General features: G+C 39.4%; 1 protein-coding gene across 3 annotated transcripts in view; it reads left to right on the forward strand.

The window, feature by feature from the left end:
* The window catches only part of LOC110563726 (contactin-associated protein like 5-1-like), a 785,262-nt gene that overhangs the window by 390,481 nt on the left and 379,096 nt on the right, over positions 1–15,685 (forward strand). For all 3 annotated transcript variants that reach the window (XM_060371606.1, XM_060371607.1, XM_060371608.1), the window contains exon 7: positions 1,144–1,287. In XM_060371606.1, the coding sequence (XP_060227589.1) occupies positions 1,144–1,287 (144 nt within the window). The remainder of the gene's footprint in view (positions 1–1,143; positions 1,288–15,685) is intronic.

The raw sequence follows: 15,685 nt of genomic DNA on the forward strand, positions 1-15,685 counted from the left end.
CTGAAAATATACATAATAGAGAACACTAACATCCTGTACTCATCCCAGACATTCACCATTAAAATGTAGTTCTGTTCCCAATCTTTGCACGGGCGCAAGGGCACACTCGCGCACAGGCCTGCATTTGTGTATGCATGCACAGAAGCATGGTCATACAGTGTTGTGCCTGTGGAGGTGAGAGGAAAACTTTCTCTATTCGTTTACTTTTCACCTTGAGGCTCAGTCTGTCTTGCTTTAGCTGCTGCAGTGTGGACTCCAGACTAGCTGTTTGAAGACTTTCTGGATGATTCTCCTGTTCTAGCCTACCAGATATTCATAGTAGTTCTGGATCACAGATGCAGGCTAGCAGCCATATCATCTAGCTTTATATTTTGTTGCTGTTTCTAGATTTTGTTTGTTTGTTTGTTTGTTAACAAGTATTCTAGGAATCAAACTTGGGTCACTGAAACTGTATGGCTAGTGATTTTACACACTGAGCAGCTTCTGGCCTTTGTGTGCACAATTTTGTCATCGCTGAAATGAAACTTCACCACCAACTCTAATTCTTGTATTTCAGAATCAAAATTCCATTCATTTTCTATTTTATAAAATAATGTAAATAATAGTCATGCTAATAGTGTTCTTAGGCTCATTCTTACTTGCTTCTCAAATCCATAGAACATTTTACATTATTTCAATTTTTTAATCTTTATAGATAAGAGTTAGGGAACAGCCCTATGCCTCTAAGCTCTTTGGGTAATGTACATTTTTAGAATGAGGTTTCAAAGTGAGAGAGTAAGGATTTGCTTGGCTCCTTAGCTTTGTCATAGTTGTGTCCATTCTACTGCTGTGCTAAAGATAAAGATGTCGATTTTTTCTTTTCTTTTTTCTCTGTAAATTACTGTTTTATTTAGCATTTAAAAGTTTTAACAGTGAAATGAAAATGCTTTTATAAAGTAAATCCTTAAAAGGCAAGCAATTACAGATATTTTACATAGACTAATCAGTTTCCTTTTAAATGAGTAATCAAGTGGCATCTGCAATTACTAAAGCCACTTGGCTCACACATATGATTAAATCTTGAAAAATGCACTTACTTCTATGTCCCTACTTCTTTAGAGCTTGTAACTCTAAATGTTGATTTTTATTTCTTCCACCATAAAGCTCAGTTTTGGAGGAATTCCAGTACCAAGCAAACCTGGGACCTTTTTAAAGAAAAACTTCCATGGCTGTATTGAAAACCTTTACTACAATGGAGTGAACATAATTGACTTGGCCAAAAGACGAAAGCATCAGATCTACTCTGTGGTAAGTCTGCTATCTATGTTAGCTGGTGGTTTGTGGACTTTGGTAAGTTTTGATTTTGGTACTCTACCTTTATATCCCTGCACACTGTGTTTATCTGATGTGTTTACTTTCAGTTGAAGGTATGTGTTCCCTAGTGCTCTTCTCTATTCTCATTATTATTGACAGACATCTACTAGTTTTTAAATTTTAACATCTCTCTCTCTCTCTCTCTCTCTTTCTCTCTCTCTCTGTTTGTTTGTGTGTGTGTGTGTGTTGTACTTGTGTGCATGCAGGATTCTCTACCTTTGTGTATGCACTGACAGCACAGGAGGTTGTTGTGTTTTCTATTGTGTATAGTTGTTTTTCCTTGAGACAAGTTTTCTCAGTAGAGCTGATTGCTAACAAGCAAGGTCCAGTGATCCTCCAGTCTCCACTCTAAGCTGTGCTGGGGTCATGGGCACACAGCAATGCCCATCTTTTTATGTGGATGCTACAGACCCATTCCACTATATTTAGGGGTCCTTTTTTTTCTCTATACCTTTCATTTTCTTATTAAGGCTTTGCATTTGTTACTAAGACCCATTTTCTTACTCATCTCTTACATTTGAGTTTTGAGACAGTTTTCATTATAAAGTCTGCTTTAGAATCTGTTAGATGATTCTAACATCTCCATCATCTCAGTATATTCGCTTATCCCTATACAGGAATAGAAATTCAGATTCCCCAGCCTTCATCAAAACTGGTAGGTGAAATGCCAAGTGGATGCCTATAATCCTCCTAAGTTTTTGTTTATAGCTATCTGGGCAGGATGGGTATCAAGATAGAAGGACCTCACAGTGACCTTCAATGAAGGCTCTGGGATACCCCATGTTACCAACTGACTGTAGAGTGAATCCTCACTTTCCACAAAGCCATCTTGACCCCATCTCTGCAGTGAGTGGAATGCACTTTCATTTCTCCTGAGTGAGCTTCATGTCTAAGCTCTTCATCAAGTATTTATTGATAACACAGGAGTAACTTCACAGTGTCCATAGAAGATTAAATTCTTTGAAACTTGGGATTCATTTTTCTGATTTCAGACATGTTTTTCCTGAAAATATGCTAATGAGACCTTGGGACATTTTTGTGCAGCCAGGCAGAGTGGATTTGTCTCCACAGTTAATCTGCACTATTTAGTTTTGATAGGCAATTGTCTTAAACTTTTCTCTGTGTTATGTTGTCCCCTTTACCAGCCTGTGGCTGAGTAGACAATCTTGTCAGTGAAAAGCAACACTTAATTCTCTTAGCAATCTGATTATATGGCCTGAATAAACTACAATACTTTAAATAACCTAATGGATTCTCATGCTTGATAAACAAAACCTATAGTAGATATTTTGTATTTAGAGGTCCCATGTTGCTGCATCATTTAAAAATTACTTTTAGATTCTAGTATTACTAGGGTTCTTCAAATGTCTGGAATGTTTGAAAATACACTTGGAAAAAGGAATATCAGCATTTTCAAATATTTGTACCATGTTCCTGACTCCCTTAATTTGGAGGATTTATGTTGGTGTTAAAAAGATAGTAGTCCCTGACTAGTTCTATGATGCTGCGTAATAGCACTCGCCTATAGTATATCATACCTAAGAGTCCTGAAAATCGTCTCCCTTACCCATGAGTAACCAACCAATTATCTTGCTATTGCTAACACAGTGGTGACTCTGGTGATTTGAACTAGAATGTCCTGCTGCAGGCTCATATGGTTGAATTCTCAATCTCCAGTTTGTAGAACTTTTGGAAAAGGATTAGGCCTTGAAGAAGTAGGTATGCTAGTGGGGCAGGACTTAAGATCCTAAAAGGCTCAGGCTATTCCAGTTCTATCTCTCTGCTTCATGGCTGTGGATCAAAATGTGAGCTCACAGCTGGTCCTTCACTCTGCAATGTATTCATGCCGTATCTGACACAGGAAGAGCCTAGCCTTATGTAGAAATACCTATGCTCTGTGGGGTTAAATCCACAAACAGAAATTCTATACATGCCATTCTAGGAAATACCATTTGATAGAAATTCAAAAGAAAGAGCAGAGGCTTAGAAAAAGCTAACACAAAATTATCCATTCAGAATTAGCATTATTAGTTGAAGGGGTATCATTCTGTTAAGAGCCATGATCAGGCCTCAGAGAGAAGAACATTAGAGATAAAGCTTCATAGCACATATAGCATGGCAGGGTGGAGGGTACTCGAAGGGAGTCTTTGTTTCAATCCTAAGGTGGACAGCCACTGTGTGTAGATGGAAGCATGAAGAAAAGAGCCTTTCAGTCACCTGAAAATGAGTTTAGATGCTTTAAACCCTAATAGCTCTGTGTGTGTGTATGTGTGTGTGGTGTGTCTCTGTGCTTCTAACTAAGTAATCTAGTCCAGCCTAGTGGTCTAATCTGCATGCTTAAAGTCAAGGAAGGAAGGTTCTGAAGTCATAGTTCAAAGTTGCCTTGGTCCTGGGCAGCTGAGTATAGTCAGGGAGGAAGCTGGACTATAAAGGCCTGCCAACTGTCATAGTAGTCTCCTGTCAGTTCTTGTCCTAATGGGTAGGTTGTGGCCTGGTTTCTGGAATAGGCAAAGAGGCAGCTAGAGGGTTATGGCTTTTCATCTTTCATGATGAGCTATGTTAAATTCAGTTATTAAATAATCAGAAAAACTGAAAGTGAAATGTGATAGAGAAAGGAAAGAAAATATGGGTTTCTGGGTGCGAGCAACCTTTACATTATTCCCTTTATGAGTGAATCCTGCATCAAAACGGTAACAAATGTTTCTCGATCATTATGCTAACTATAGCATTTTCCAGATTGCCTGAGACTTTTCTAGTCCTTTTCAGTCCTCAGCACTTAAGTGGTCATGATGTGGCACAGAGAACCATTTAACACGGAAGCACTTGGGAAGAAAAATTCAATTCGAGAATATAATTTTACTGCACAGGTAGAACATAGAACAATCTTAGCTTTTGCCTTTATAAAATAAAAAAGACACACACATGAGTTTTCTTCCAAATTGCTTCAATTTCCTTCATTAAATGAGAATTTACACACACACACACACACACACACACACACTCCCACACATGCAACCATCCAAGTACATGTTCACATGCATACAAATGCACACATATAAGAACATCTGGTCTATTTCTTTGGCATTCCTTCTGATATGTAATGGTGTACACTATTAAAAAGAAAATCACATGGAATTTTAATTCCTGTAATCTAGCTTAAAGTTTCCTCTAAAGACACCACACCTGCCCGAAAGTTAACTTTGTTCCTAGTCACACAATCATTGAGGTGTTGAAAAGTATTCTAGAGAAAAAAGTAAATGTTTCTGTTTTCTGTGTGCTGTTACTTTTCAGTTCTCCTGCGGTTATTAGGCCTTCAGGAGTTTGCGCTTTATCACGAGATTCACCTTACCAGGCCATAGTAGAGGACAATGCAGCCACTTTTGATGTGAACTGATAGACTAAGATCAGAAAGGAGAGGAGAACCTCCGCTATCAGTGGACTTGGGGAGTGGCATGCATGCAGAGGGAGGATGGAGGGTGGGATTGAGAGGGAAGGAGGGAGGGGCTTATGGGGGGATGCAGAATGAATAAAGTGTAATTGATGAAAAATTTAAAAAAAATAGAAAAAAAAGAGAGAAGGCAGAGAGGCTTAGTTGGTACCCATAAAGTACAAATTGTGACGCATGGCTCAAGGAAATCCAGACTTCCCTCTGCCTCACAGAGCACAAGGCTTTCTTGTAGGCTGCATTCAGACAGCATCTTCCTTGCAATCTATCATCCCTTTCCTATGGGACCTGCCCACTCCCTGAAGATTTAACAGCTGTTCCATCAGGATAATTCAATTTAGTCTTTATTGCTCCACTTGACTGCAGGACGATCTTCTACATTTCAGAATGCAGTAAAACTAACAGCTCAAAGTAGACATAAAAATAGCTCGCTATTCTCCCCCAAATCCACCACCTTGTGCTAATACAGCTCCATGTAATAAATAATCAGGAAGTAAATGGGCCATTGAACTGTGGGTGTAGTACCTGTAATGTGGGTTATTATACACATAATATAGGCCTCATATTGCCCTGATAGCTTTCTGAGCATTATTAATTTCTCTATAAGAAATGATGTTTTCTTATGACCTTTCTTTTGTGAGTGTAAGATAACTTTCATTTGACACAAGGAGAGTAACATAATTATGTGGTCATTGGTTGAAGTCTTACTCTCTTCATGTAGTCCTTCCAGTGATTTTCTTTTATCATGTACATAAGAGTTCATAGCTTTGAAGAGATAGTTAAGAAAACAATTGTTTAATTTGCAAGTACAAGTACCTGAGTTTGATCTTTGAAACCCACATAAGACACAAACAAATAAACGAACGAACAAACAAACGAACAAACAAACAAACAAACAGTGGCATAAGCCTATATTTCCAGTGCTGGGGAAATAGAGACAGGCAAATCTCTAGGGCTCGCCAGTCTCGAGTAGCTGGTGAATTTCGGGAGAGTGAGAGTCTCTCTGTCTCTGTCTCTCTCTCTTACTCTCTCTTTCCCAATAAAGATAGACAGTACCCAAGGAGTGACAATGCTCAAATCTATGTTCTGACCTATACATATGTGTACATACATTACCATTATGCAGATACACACAGAACATGAAGGGTTCATGTTAATTTACTTGGTCTTCCACCAAATAGGAAAATGCTTGCTAAGAGCAAAACTGAAAGTTACAGAATCAACTGTGGGGCCCAATAATCAAGTCAAATCACTTGGGTATGGTTGTCTCCAAGTAGCTGATGTCAAGGCATGGGAAGAAGAGAGGCCAATGCTAAACATATAACCTTGGCTGTCTCATCTGCACGGCTAATACTTCTCTGCAGTGGCTAATACTGCAAAAGAATCGCTATGTGTTTTTTCATTTTTCATTTATTCTAGATGAGGCCTGCTGGTCTCTTAAAGCAGAGTTCCCATGAACACCTCCCTTGGCACTCCAGAGACGAGTTGTGAGTGCAAGAGGTATCATGAATCCTCAGTTGTGCAACCCTGGGCAAGGGACCACATACTGGTGTCCTCTATTGTAACGTGGGAGAATTACAGTTCCCCTTTCAGTGATAGATGGGCAAGTCAAATCCTTTAACATGACTAGGCGTAAAATTCATAGTCCACAGTGATTACCTTGAGTACCCGGCATCCGGTGCTACTGAGAAAAACATCCAGCAACCTATTCAGATGAAGTTGGCATGTGAGCAGTACTAACCTGTCATTTTACACAGCGTAGGAATAGAGTCATAGATAGTTTTCACGCCTTTCACTGTATCTGAATTGTAGTTTGCACCTGAACTGTATGAATTACAAAGTGGCTTTGAATAGCCATATTATTACAGTTTTATCTATCTCTTTCACTTGGAGAAATGTAGTGATCACTCCAACCTTGACTGAATGACTCCTTTAAAACAAGACGTTTTGGAATAGAAACATAGAATATGTTTTCTGGTGGACTTGAGTAAACTAGACCTGTAAATGAGCATACAGTGAGCATTTGTGAAGTTTGTCATTATTTTTCTGCACCTGTGTTGGCATGAAACTTACTGATGTGTAGTTATTTATTTCGGGCAACTCATTAGCTGAGAAAAACCGTCACTAAGAAAAAAGTGTGCAAATTGAAGGATGCCTGCAGGCTTGCAGGAAACTTGTATGTCTGTGTGTGTGCCTGTGTGTGTATGCATACACACTTCGTAGTACACACATCCTATGACCCAGACACTCCTCTGAATTGCTCTTAGAAAACTCCCTTTTGTCTAGTGTAGCCTAAAAGCCCTTCAGCTTGTCCCCAGGAGTGTGCTTTATCTCTGTGTGTGCACTCTGTGATAAATGACACTTTCCCTTGATGACGGCTGCCATTTGACCAGTCTGACATTCACATCACCTGCCTGTATGATGTGTGCTTCTCAGACCTTTCGAAAAATGATTTCTCAGTTGTTCACTTCCTGAGTCTCATTTCCTTTCGTTATTTGGGGAATTGAGATGAAATAGTTCAAGGTCAGATGAAGAATAATGTGACTGAAAGTTAAGTAATAATAAAATAAGTGAACAGTGGAATGGTCATTATCTTAATTCATTTGGGCAGCTGGAATGAAATTCCATAAAGCAGGTGGCCTAAAAACAACTGCTATTTATTTCTGATGTTTCTGGAGGCTGGGGGCTGGGATCTGAGAGTGCAGAATGTTGAGACCTGAGATGGTCACTTCTGGGCTAATGATAGTCTCCTTCTAGCCAGTTCTTCACAGGGTAGAAGGGCTAGTCTGGATTTAGGCACCTCCTGAAAGGCCTCTCTCTTAAGACTGTCACTTTAGTGTCCTGAGAGTTCATAGGGTTAGAGTCGGGACCCTGGTAGTCCTAACGAGCCATGTTCAGGCATTTATTCTTAATAAGCTGAGTTCAATTAGTCAAATACAACAAGTAATAGAGGAAAACAAAACGAGAAAAAAGATTTATTCAATGTTGGCACATTAGGAAGGGCAAAAAGGAATGCCAGTGTACCTCAAGTCCAATTCTGTGATCCTGGCACAGGGTTTAGATCTAAATAGAGGGCAAGAGGTGTGGATAATTAGTCAAGGTGCCGTCCTACCTATCTTTGCCATCATCTGAGTTTCAGCCTTTGCCATACAGGGATCTGATAATTTGTCAGCACTCTAGGAGGTAGGTTCTGCCTCTGACTATGGCAACATTTCAGTCTTATCCTTCTTCCAGCATGAGAGTCCTAGGGAATTCAGTTTCGTAGGGTACATTTCAAACAGTGTGGGGAACAAAGGGAGGAGCACAAAATCTAAAGTCTTGTTTATGAGACTAACCTTTTACTTAAAGTAATGTCAACAGTTTCATTAAAAGTTTTAAAATCTATTTAAATATTATGTAAATTTTTACATTAGTTCATCATTATTTCATTAAGGGTCAACTGCCAGAAGTCTGAGTTGTTTAGGTTTTACTTCCAAAAGAAAAGTTGAAAGAACCACCATGATTTAAAGTAATTTTCTGAAATTTAAACTGTTTTATGAAAATGAAAATTATTGGGTAAAAGATTTTTTGTAGTTATTTTGTTTTGGTGTTTAGCAACAAAATATTGCTATATAGCCAAAAATGGCCTGAATTCTCCTGCCTCAGCTTTTTAAGGCTGGTGTCAGACAAGCATGCCTTAACTTTTTTTGTTTGTTGTTTTTCTAACTCTGTATAGTTTAAAGTTTGTGTTAGTTTCTATGCCCACCCCACAGAGTAGAGGGAAGTCTGCTCCGCCTGCCAGGTGTACATGGTACTATCTAATCATTTGAGGATTTAGAATAATTTAAAGGAGTCAAGATTAAGGGAGGGATTACTGTACCCATTCTAGAGAAGAGGATGCAAGGGGATCAAGAGTTCAAAGAGCCTTGGCTACATCATGAGTAAGAGGCCAACCTGGCTTTCATGATTGCCTGTTGAAAAGAAAAGAAAAAAAAAAAATGAAAGAGGAAGAGGGAACGAGACACAGATGAAAAGTTAGGAGCATAGACAAATGAAAACTGGAATCAGGTCAGTTTTGATGAGTTTTCTCTTAAAGAGCAGAGCACATTACTCCTTCTCCCCCTGCAGGAATGGTAGACATAGTTTTTTCCTTTGGAGACATGTGTCTCAGAGAGCTAGCTTATAAAGAAGGAAAGACAGGTTGGGAGGCCACTACCAGAGAGAGTAAAAGGAGAAAGAGGAGTCTGATGGATCTGAGGCAAGACTGGTGCCACTGTCCCTGACACATCTGTGTGAGGTGGCCTAGGAGCAGCTATTATTGTCCATACTTTATATTAAAGGATAATTTATAGTCAGGGCTAAAGAATGCCAGTGATGTGCAGTAGGAGATTTTGTCACTCACAGTCTTCCTTATCCTCCTCTGGAAAGTATGATACCATCAGCTTTTATTCATTTTTATGATACATCATTTTTCTTGAGGTCCTGAATGACTTTCACTTCCAAGTGCAGGGATAATGAAACATTCACCAACACATGCTCACAAGGCCGGACAGATCTCTGAATAACAGTCCTCAGCCAGGGATTAAAGATCAATGAGGCATTCTAGAAATGATCCCTGTCATTAGCTAATTACTTAAGAAAACTTTCCTGAGCAGTTTTTGAGAGGAAAGAGCACAGAACAGAATCTTTGCCTTTGCAAGACTAAGTAATGCAGTGGCAAAAAGTAGGGTGTCTAGCCCACCCCAAGCCCCCACACCTCTATCTTCTGACACACAGTTGCCAGGATCATCCTCTTGGCTAAAGGTGAAGGCTGAGAATCCTGTCTGAGAACTAAGTGCTGTCTAAGGAACACATCTCACACCTCCCCATAGCTCTGAAACATCTCTTATGTGACTTGAAGTCTCTGTCTCTGACTTTGAATAGCAACTGTCTCCTAGACAATTCCAAGCAGAGCAAAGGGTCTTTTCAGCAGGGGTGGAACATGTGCAAAATCCCACGATGGGAACAGAATCAAGAAGTTTAGGGCTGATGGGATGGATTGGTAAGTAGTGGGGCTTGCTGCAAAGGCTGACTTCCTGAATTGGATCCTGGGGAGAACTGACACCTGTGTGTTTTACCCTGACATCCACATTTGTGCTCCCATGACAAATACATGTCTAATGATGCTAAAAGTCCAATAACTTTTTGGACTTTTAGCATCCCAATGTGTCCTTTAGGATACAGGATAGTGAACAGTGAGTGAAGCATCAGGACTAGTATGGCCCCTGCAGCCTGCTCTCCAGACTCAGATTCAGATCTTCTCAAAAGCAAGTGGTTAACAGGCACATATGCAGCACACAAGTGGCAAAGTACTTTGCAATACAACATAGTTCCAACCTTTGTAAGGAATCTGACTCCAGGAGACAGAAAGCACCTGGGGCCAGGAGATAGTTCAGTTTATACAGTACTTCACTTGCAAGCCTGAGGATCTCATTTTGATCTTCAAAGACAAACAAAGGCTGGACATTGTGGCCTGCATCCATGACCTCAGTACACTTACAGTGAGATGGGAGGCTGAGGCAAGAGAATTATCTAGAAGATTGGGGGCCAGCTAACCTGGAGTATATAGCACAATAGAAATAATAAGAGAGAATTAACTCTCATATTAACTCTCTTAAATAATGAGGGAGAATTAACCAGCAAATTTCATTCTTTGACCCCTATATATGTTCTGTGTCACATGCATGCCCGCACTTACATACATGCGTGCATATCAGGCATATACACATACAGTGTATATTCATAGCAATAGTAACACTAAAAGCAAAGCATAGAGGCACACTCTGGCATTCCCAGCACTGAGGGGGGAAAGGTAAACTCTATCTCTGGGGCTTGCTGGCCAGCAGTCTAGCCTAACTGGTGAAAGAACCTGTATCCTAAAAGTAGACAGACAGCTACTGAGGAAATGTGTTACAGGTTGACCACTGGCCTCTTCATGAACATGTGGACACACCTGTGCATGTGCGCCCGCACCCACTTCGACACATGTTCACACACAGACACATATAAGCATGCATGCACACACACGCACACAAAACACACACACACACAGAGCACAAAAAGAAAGTGAAATTGTAAAGTAAGTATGCAGAGCCAGTGGGCTTCCCACAGAGGAAGAATGATAGAAAGAACTTTACTTATTCCCTTCAGTGGTTCCCTGAACTCAAAAGAATCAAAGTCTAATATCAGGAAGCAGAGCAAAGAAGAAAATTTAGGGTTTCAAACTACATTATGAAAAGTTCAGCAAAAAGAAAGTGACTTTGGGATTAAAACTCATCAATAAATAGATATCCTATCCCCTAATTGCTCTTATATTGGTGAAAAATCTTTATTTAAATCATGGGATCTGGCTACCATGACTGTACTGTTGGCAACTCACAGATTCAGGGAGAAGAGGAGGAACAGTGTTATCCAGCTGTTCCCTGCTGGTGAGCCCACCAGAAGAGTGGATAATTACAAACACATCCTCACATACATTTTCTCAGTTAAACTCTGTGAGACAAAAAGTTATGAAAATAGGAAATATATTTGTATGAAAGCATCAGTGTTGGCGGGTGTGTGAAGGAAGTAAGAGGAAGGCAATAACCAGAATATATTACACATGTATATAAAAATCACAAAAATATTAATAAAAATTGAATTAATGGAACTACAAGCCCTAGATATCTAACAGACTTATGTAGGAAGACAAAGGGAGGCATGTATATATTCATAATTTCACATGTTGCCTGGACACAGTCTTAGAAAACATAACATGCCTTACTAATATGTAAGAAACTAACTTCAAATACAGGTCTAAGGTCATATGATTAGGGAAACATGAGATTGTCAACTTAGTCACTACAATATGTGGTTATGCAATGAGAAACTATAATTACTCCCATAATTTATCGCATTAAGAACACTATTTGTAATCATGAAATTTGCAGGTAAATGGTGGGAACTCGAAAAGACCATTCTGAGTGAGCTATCCCAGAAGCAGAAAGACACACAGGGTATATACTCACTCATAAGTGGATATTAGACATATAATATAGGATTAATCTACTAAAACCTGTACACCCAAAGAAATTAATTAAGAAGGAGGACTCTGGCTAAAATGTTCCCTTCACATTCAGAAAGGCAAAGAGGATGGATATCAGAAGGAGAGAACAGGGAACTGGACAGGAGCCTACCACAGAGGCCCTCTGAAAGGCTCTACCCTGAAGAGTATCAAAGCAGATGCTGAGACTTATGGCTAAACTTTAAGCAGAATGCAGAGAATCTTATAAAAGAAGTGGGAAATGGTAAGACCTGGAGAGGACAGGATCTCCAAAAGGAGAGCAACAGAATAAATAAATAAATAAACAAAACAAAACAAAACAAAAAAAAATAAAAAGAAAAAATCTGGGCACAGGGGTCTTTTTTGAGACTGATACTCCAACCAAGGACCATTCATGGAGATAACCTAAAACCACTGCACAGAAGTAGCCCATGGCAGTTCAGTGTCTGAGTGGGTTCCACAGCAATGGGAACAGGGACAGTCTCTGACATGAACTGATGGGCCTGCTCTTTGATCATATACCCTGAGGGGGGAGCAGCCTTACCAGGCCACAGAGGAAGACAGTGCAGCCACTCATGATGTGACCTGATAGACTAGGATCAGAATGAAGGAGAGAAACACCTCCCCTATCAGTGGACTTGGGGAGGGGCCATGTGTGAAGAAGGGGGAAGAAGGGTGGGATTTGGAGGGGAGGAGCAAGGGAGTTACAGGGGGGATACAAAGTGAATAAATTGTAATTAATAAAACTTAAAATAAAAAAATCCATTTAACATGAAAAAGAAAGAAAGAAAGAAAAAAAAAAAACTCAAACACTTCTCCAAATGACTTCTGAGGTTGCAGTTCTCACAAAAGTCTTCTCAACATTTCAACTGGTGATTTTTCTGTGTGGTTTACCTTCTTCCTCCCAAAGCATGTCATTCCTGGATAGTTCTGCCTACATTTTCTTCAAGACCACAGCAGCTCACACTTCCTTTGGTCAGCTCAGGGGTTTGCATTTTCCCTCTTGCTGATGCTCAGTTCTCTTCTAATTTTTCCCTGATGATGTAACAAGTTCAGTTAAGAAATTAAGCCTGTTAAAATGTTTTTATTTTTGTCTGCTTTATAATAATAGAGCCAAGAAGTCAAGTAGATGCCGTTAAAACAATAATAATATAAACTTTAAAAGTAACTGACTGAGACCATGGATCTATGACATGTTCATGCACTGAAGCATCATGTCCTGTTCCTGTACAGATTTTATATTATCAGCTAAATATACGTAACTTAAATTCTAAAAGAAGTATTCAGAATAAAGTTGCTCTTGTTAATATTCTAATCTAAAATAGAGTTTTTAAGCTTAACCATAGGTCTATTTTTTCAATCTCTCCCCCTCCTCCATCTTCAAATCCCAAAACTGTCCATTCTGTTTTGTCTTACAGTGAGGTCAGAATTATTTGAAAACATTAAATGCTTTGGTAGATTTTTTTTTCTTTCTGTCCCAGAGAAAAACATAAAATTCAGTCTCTTAAGAGAAATGTCAAAACAGAATTCAAAGTCACAGCTTTGGTCAAAAAGTTGAGACAGCAAAGACATAGCAAAAATAAAAGTGAAGCTGGGGAATGTGGGGTTGGCTCAGGCTGGGAAGTGCTTGCCATATAGGCATAAAGATGGAAACCCAGCATCTATCTAAAGATCTGTGCCTATTGATATATGCCTGTAATTACAGAATTGGGGAGGCAGTCAGGAGATAATTGGGGCTTTTTGGCTAGTGACTCTAGGTCAGTTGATTAGAACAAGTATTTGTGACAGACCCTGTCTCAAAAAATAAGGTGAGTGCCAGTAAGAATTTTTTTTAATATGTAAATGTAGGTTTAATGGAAGCAGTTCTAGACTGCCAAGGAAGGGGAGGGAGGGGGAGATAAAGAGAGAAGCATGCACAGTAGAAATAGAGAAGGAGGAGAAGAGGAGAGATAAAGAAAGAGGACAATATGGTTTAAAGGCACTTGTATAAAGGCACTTGTCACTTGAGTTACATTCTCATATTTCACGTAGAAGAAGGAAGTAACTGACTCTACCAAACAACCTGCCATTTGATCTCAAAGTGTGATTTATGGCATGGTCATGAATACACACACACACACACACACACACACACACACACACACATGAATCTAGACCAAAAGCCATTTGCAGTTTGAGTTTGCTGTATCTGGGGTGGTGGGAGTGGCAGGCCAGAGGAATGGGACATAAGGAGCATGTCTCCTTGGTGGAGATTTTCCTACAATATCATAGATTACTTTCCATATGTTGTCTCTTAACTGAGCTTATGAAGAACCTATAAGTTCAAATACCCCATTTGAAAGAAACAAAGCATTGACATCCATTGTGTCTTGATGCCAAACATCCTATTTTTCTTTTGTTTTGTTTTTCTCAAATTAAAATGAGCACCATCCCAGTTTTTGTTTCATTTTTGTTTCTTCATTCAAATCCTGTTCCTATGTCAACTCCTTCCTAGTTTGATGCAAAGCTCAAATCAAAAGAAACTTCCTTTAGCTCTGTATTGTGCTATCATAGGTAGGTACATGCCACACTCATGGCTGTTGGTCATTCTGTTGCATGCAAACCTCAGGTGAGTTATGTCTTAGCATGACTTCCTCCAGACTTTGGTTCTTCCCAGAGAAGCAAACATGATCTGGCATGACCTGCTTATAGACCATGTGTTGCATAAATGAATCTATAAAAGAACCAATTATCCTCACAAGCATGCAAAGCAGCCTTAATTTGAATTGGTAAATCAAAGAGCACAAGGGCAGTCATTCCCTATACTTGTGGGTGGCACGCCAGTCAGGCTTGACAGTTTTCATATAAATCAAATTAGAAACTGCTATAGTTGTTTGGGAAAAGAATCAAAAACTGGCTTTGAAATCTTTCTACACAAATTAGATTGAATCAGGATCCTTTTTTTTTTTTCCCCTTTAGCTTTTAAATGCTTGATTGGCTTTGCTTGATGTCTCATGATTGAAGCTCAGCCTTGCTGAGCTGTTGGGTTTATTTTTTACCCAGCAATATGTTGTATTGGTTGAATGATGATTAGAAACACAACCGACACCCTCAATTAGCATTCTATGTAAATAACAGTTCAGCACAGTGATAGAATTTTGCAAATAGTCCCTCTAGCAAAATCTGAAATCAGTCAAAGTCAGAGAAACTTCAGTCTGGGTGTGCTACAGATTCTGGAGGTGGGGGGGGATCTTAAAAATTAGAGTCAAAGGCTGAGAGATGGATCAGTTGTTTAGAGTTTGCACTACTCTTGCAGAGAACTGGGGTGTGTTTTCCAGCACCCACATCAGGGGGTTCATAACATAATATACCCCTAGCTCCAGGTGATCCAGTGCCCTCTCAAGTGTCCATGTGCTCCTACATTCATGTGCACAGACACACACATACAAACAAACATCTTAACAAAAGTATGTCAGCCACACTTGACTAATCACCTTTAGTAAGAGACAAAATGGAGGATAGATGTTACTGCATTTCATTGTGAGTAGATTTGGGGAGTTCCAGGGAGAAGGAACTACAACTATGCCCTCCATTTGTGTGTCCAGTCCATGAAGCTTCTACCTTAACTAGTCTTATAGTAACTAGTCTACTTATATTTAACCCCATCTCATTTTGATTTGTAATCTTGGGCCCTTTTAAAATAGTGACCAGATTCCTTATCTGTTTTGTGTTGTTGCTAGGTGACTCAAGTCAAGGCCAGTGTTTTATTGCCAAGAAAATGATCAATGTTTGAATGCTGAAATCGTTATGGATGTATTTCTGAGTTCCAATGCACCTGGCAAAAATTG

This window comes from Meriones unguiculatus, chromosome 18 (genome assembly GCF_030254825.1).
Source record: "Meriones unguiculatus strain TT.TT164.6M chromosome 18, Bangor_MerUng_6.1, whole genome shotgun sequence".
Taxonomy (NCBI): Eukaryota; Metazoa; Chordata; class Mammalia; order Rodentia; family Muridae; genus Meriones; species Meriones unguiculatus.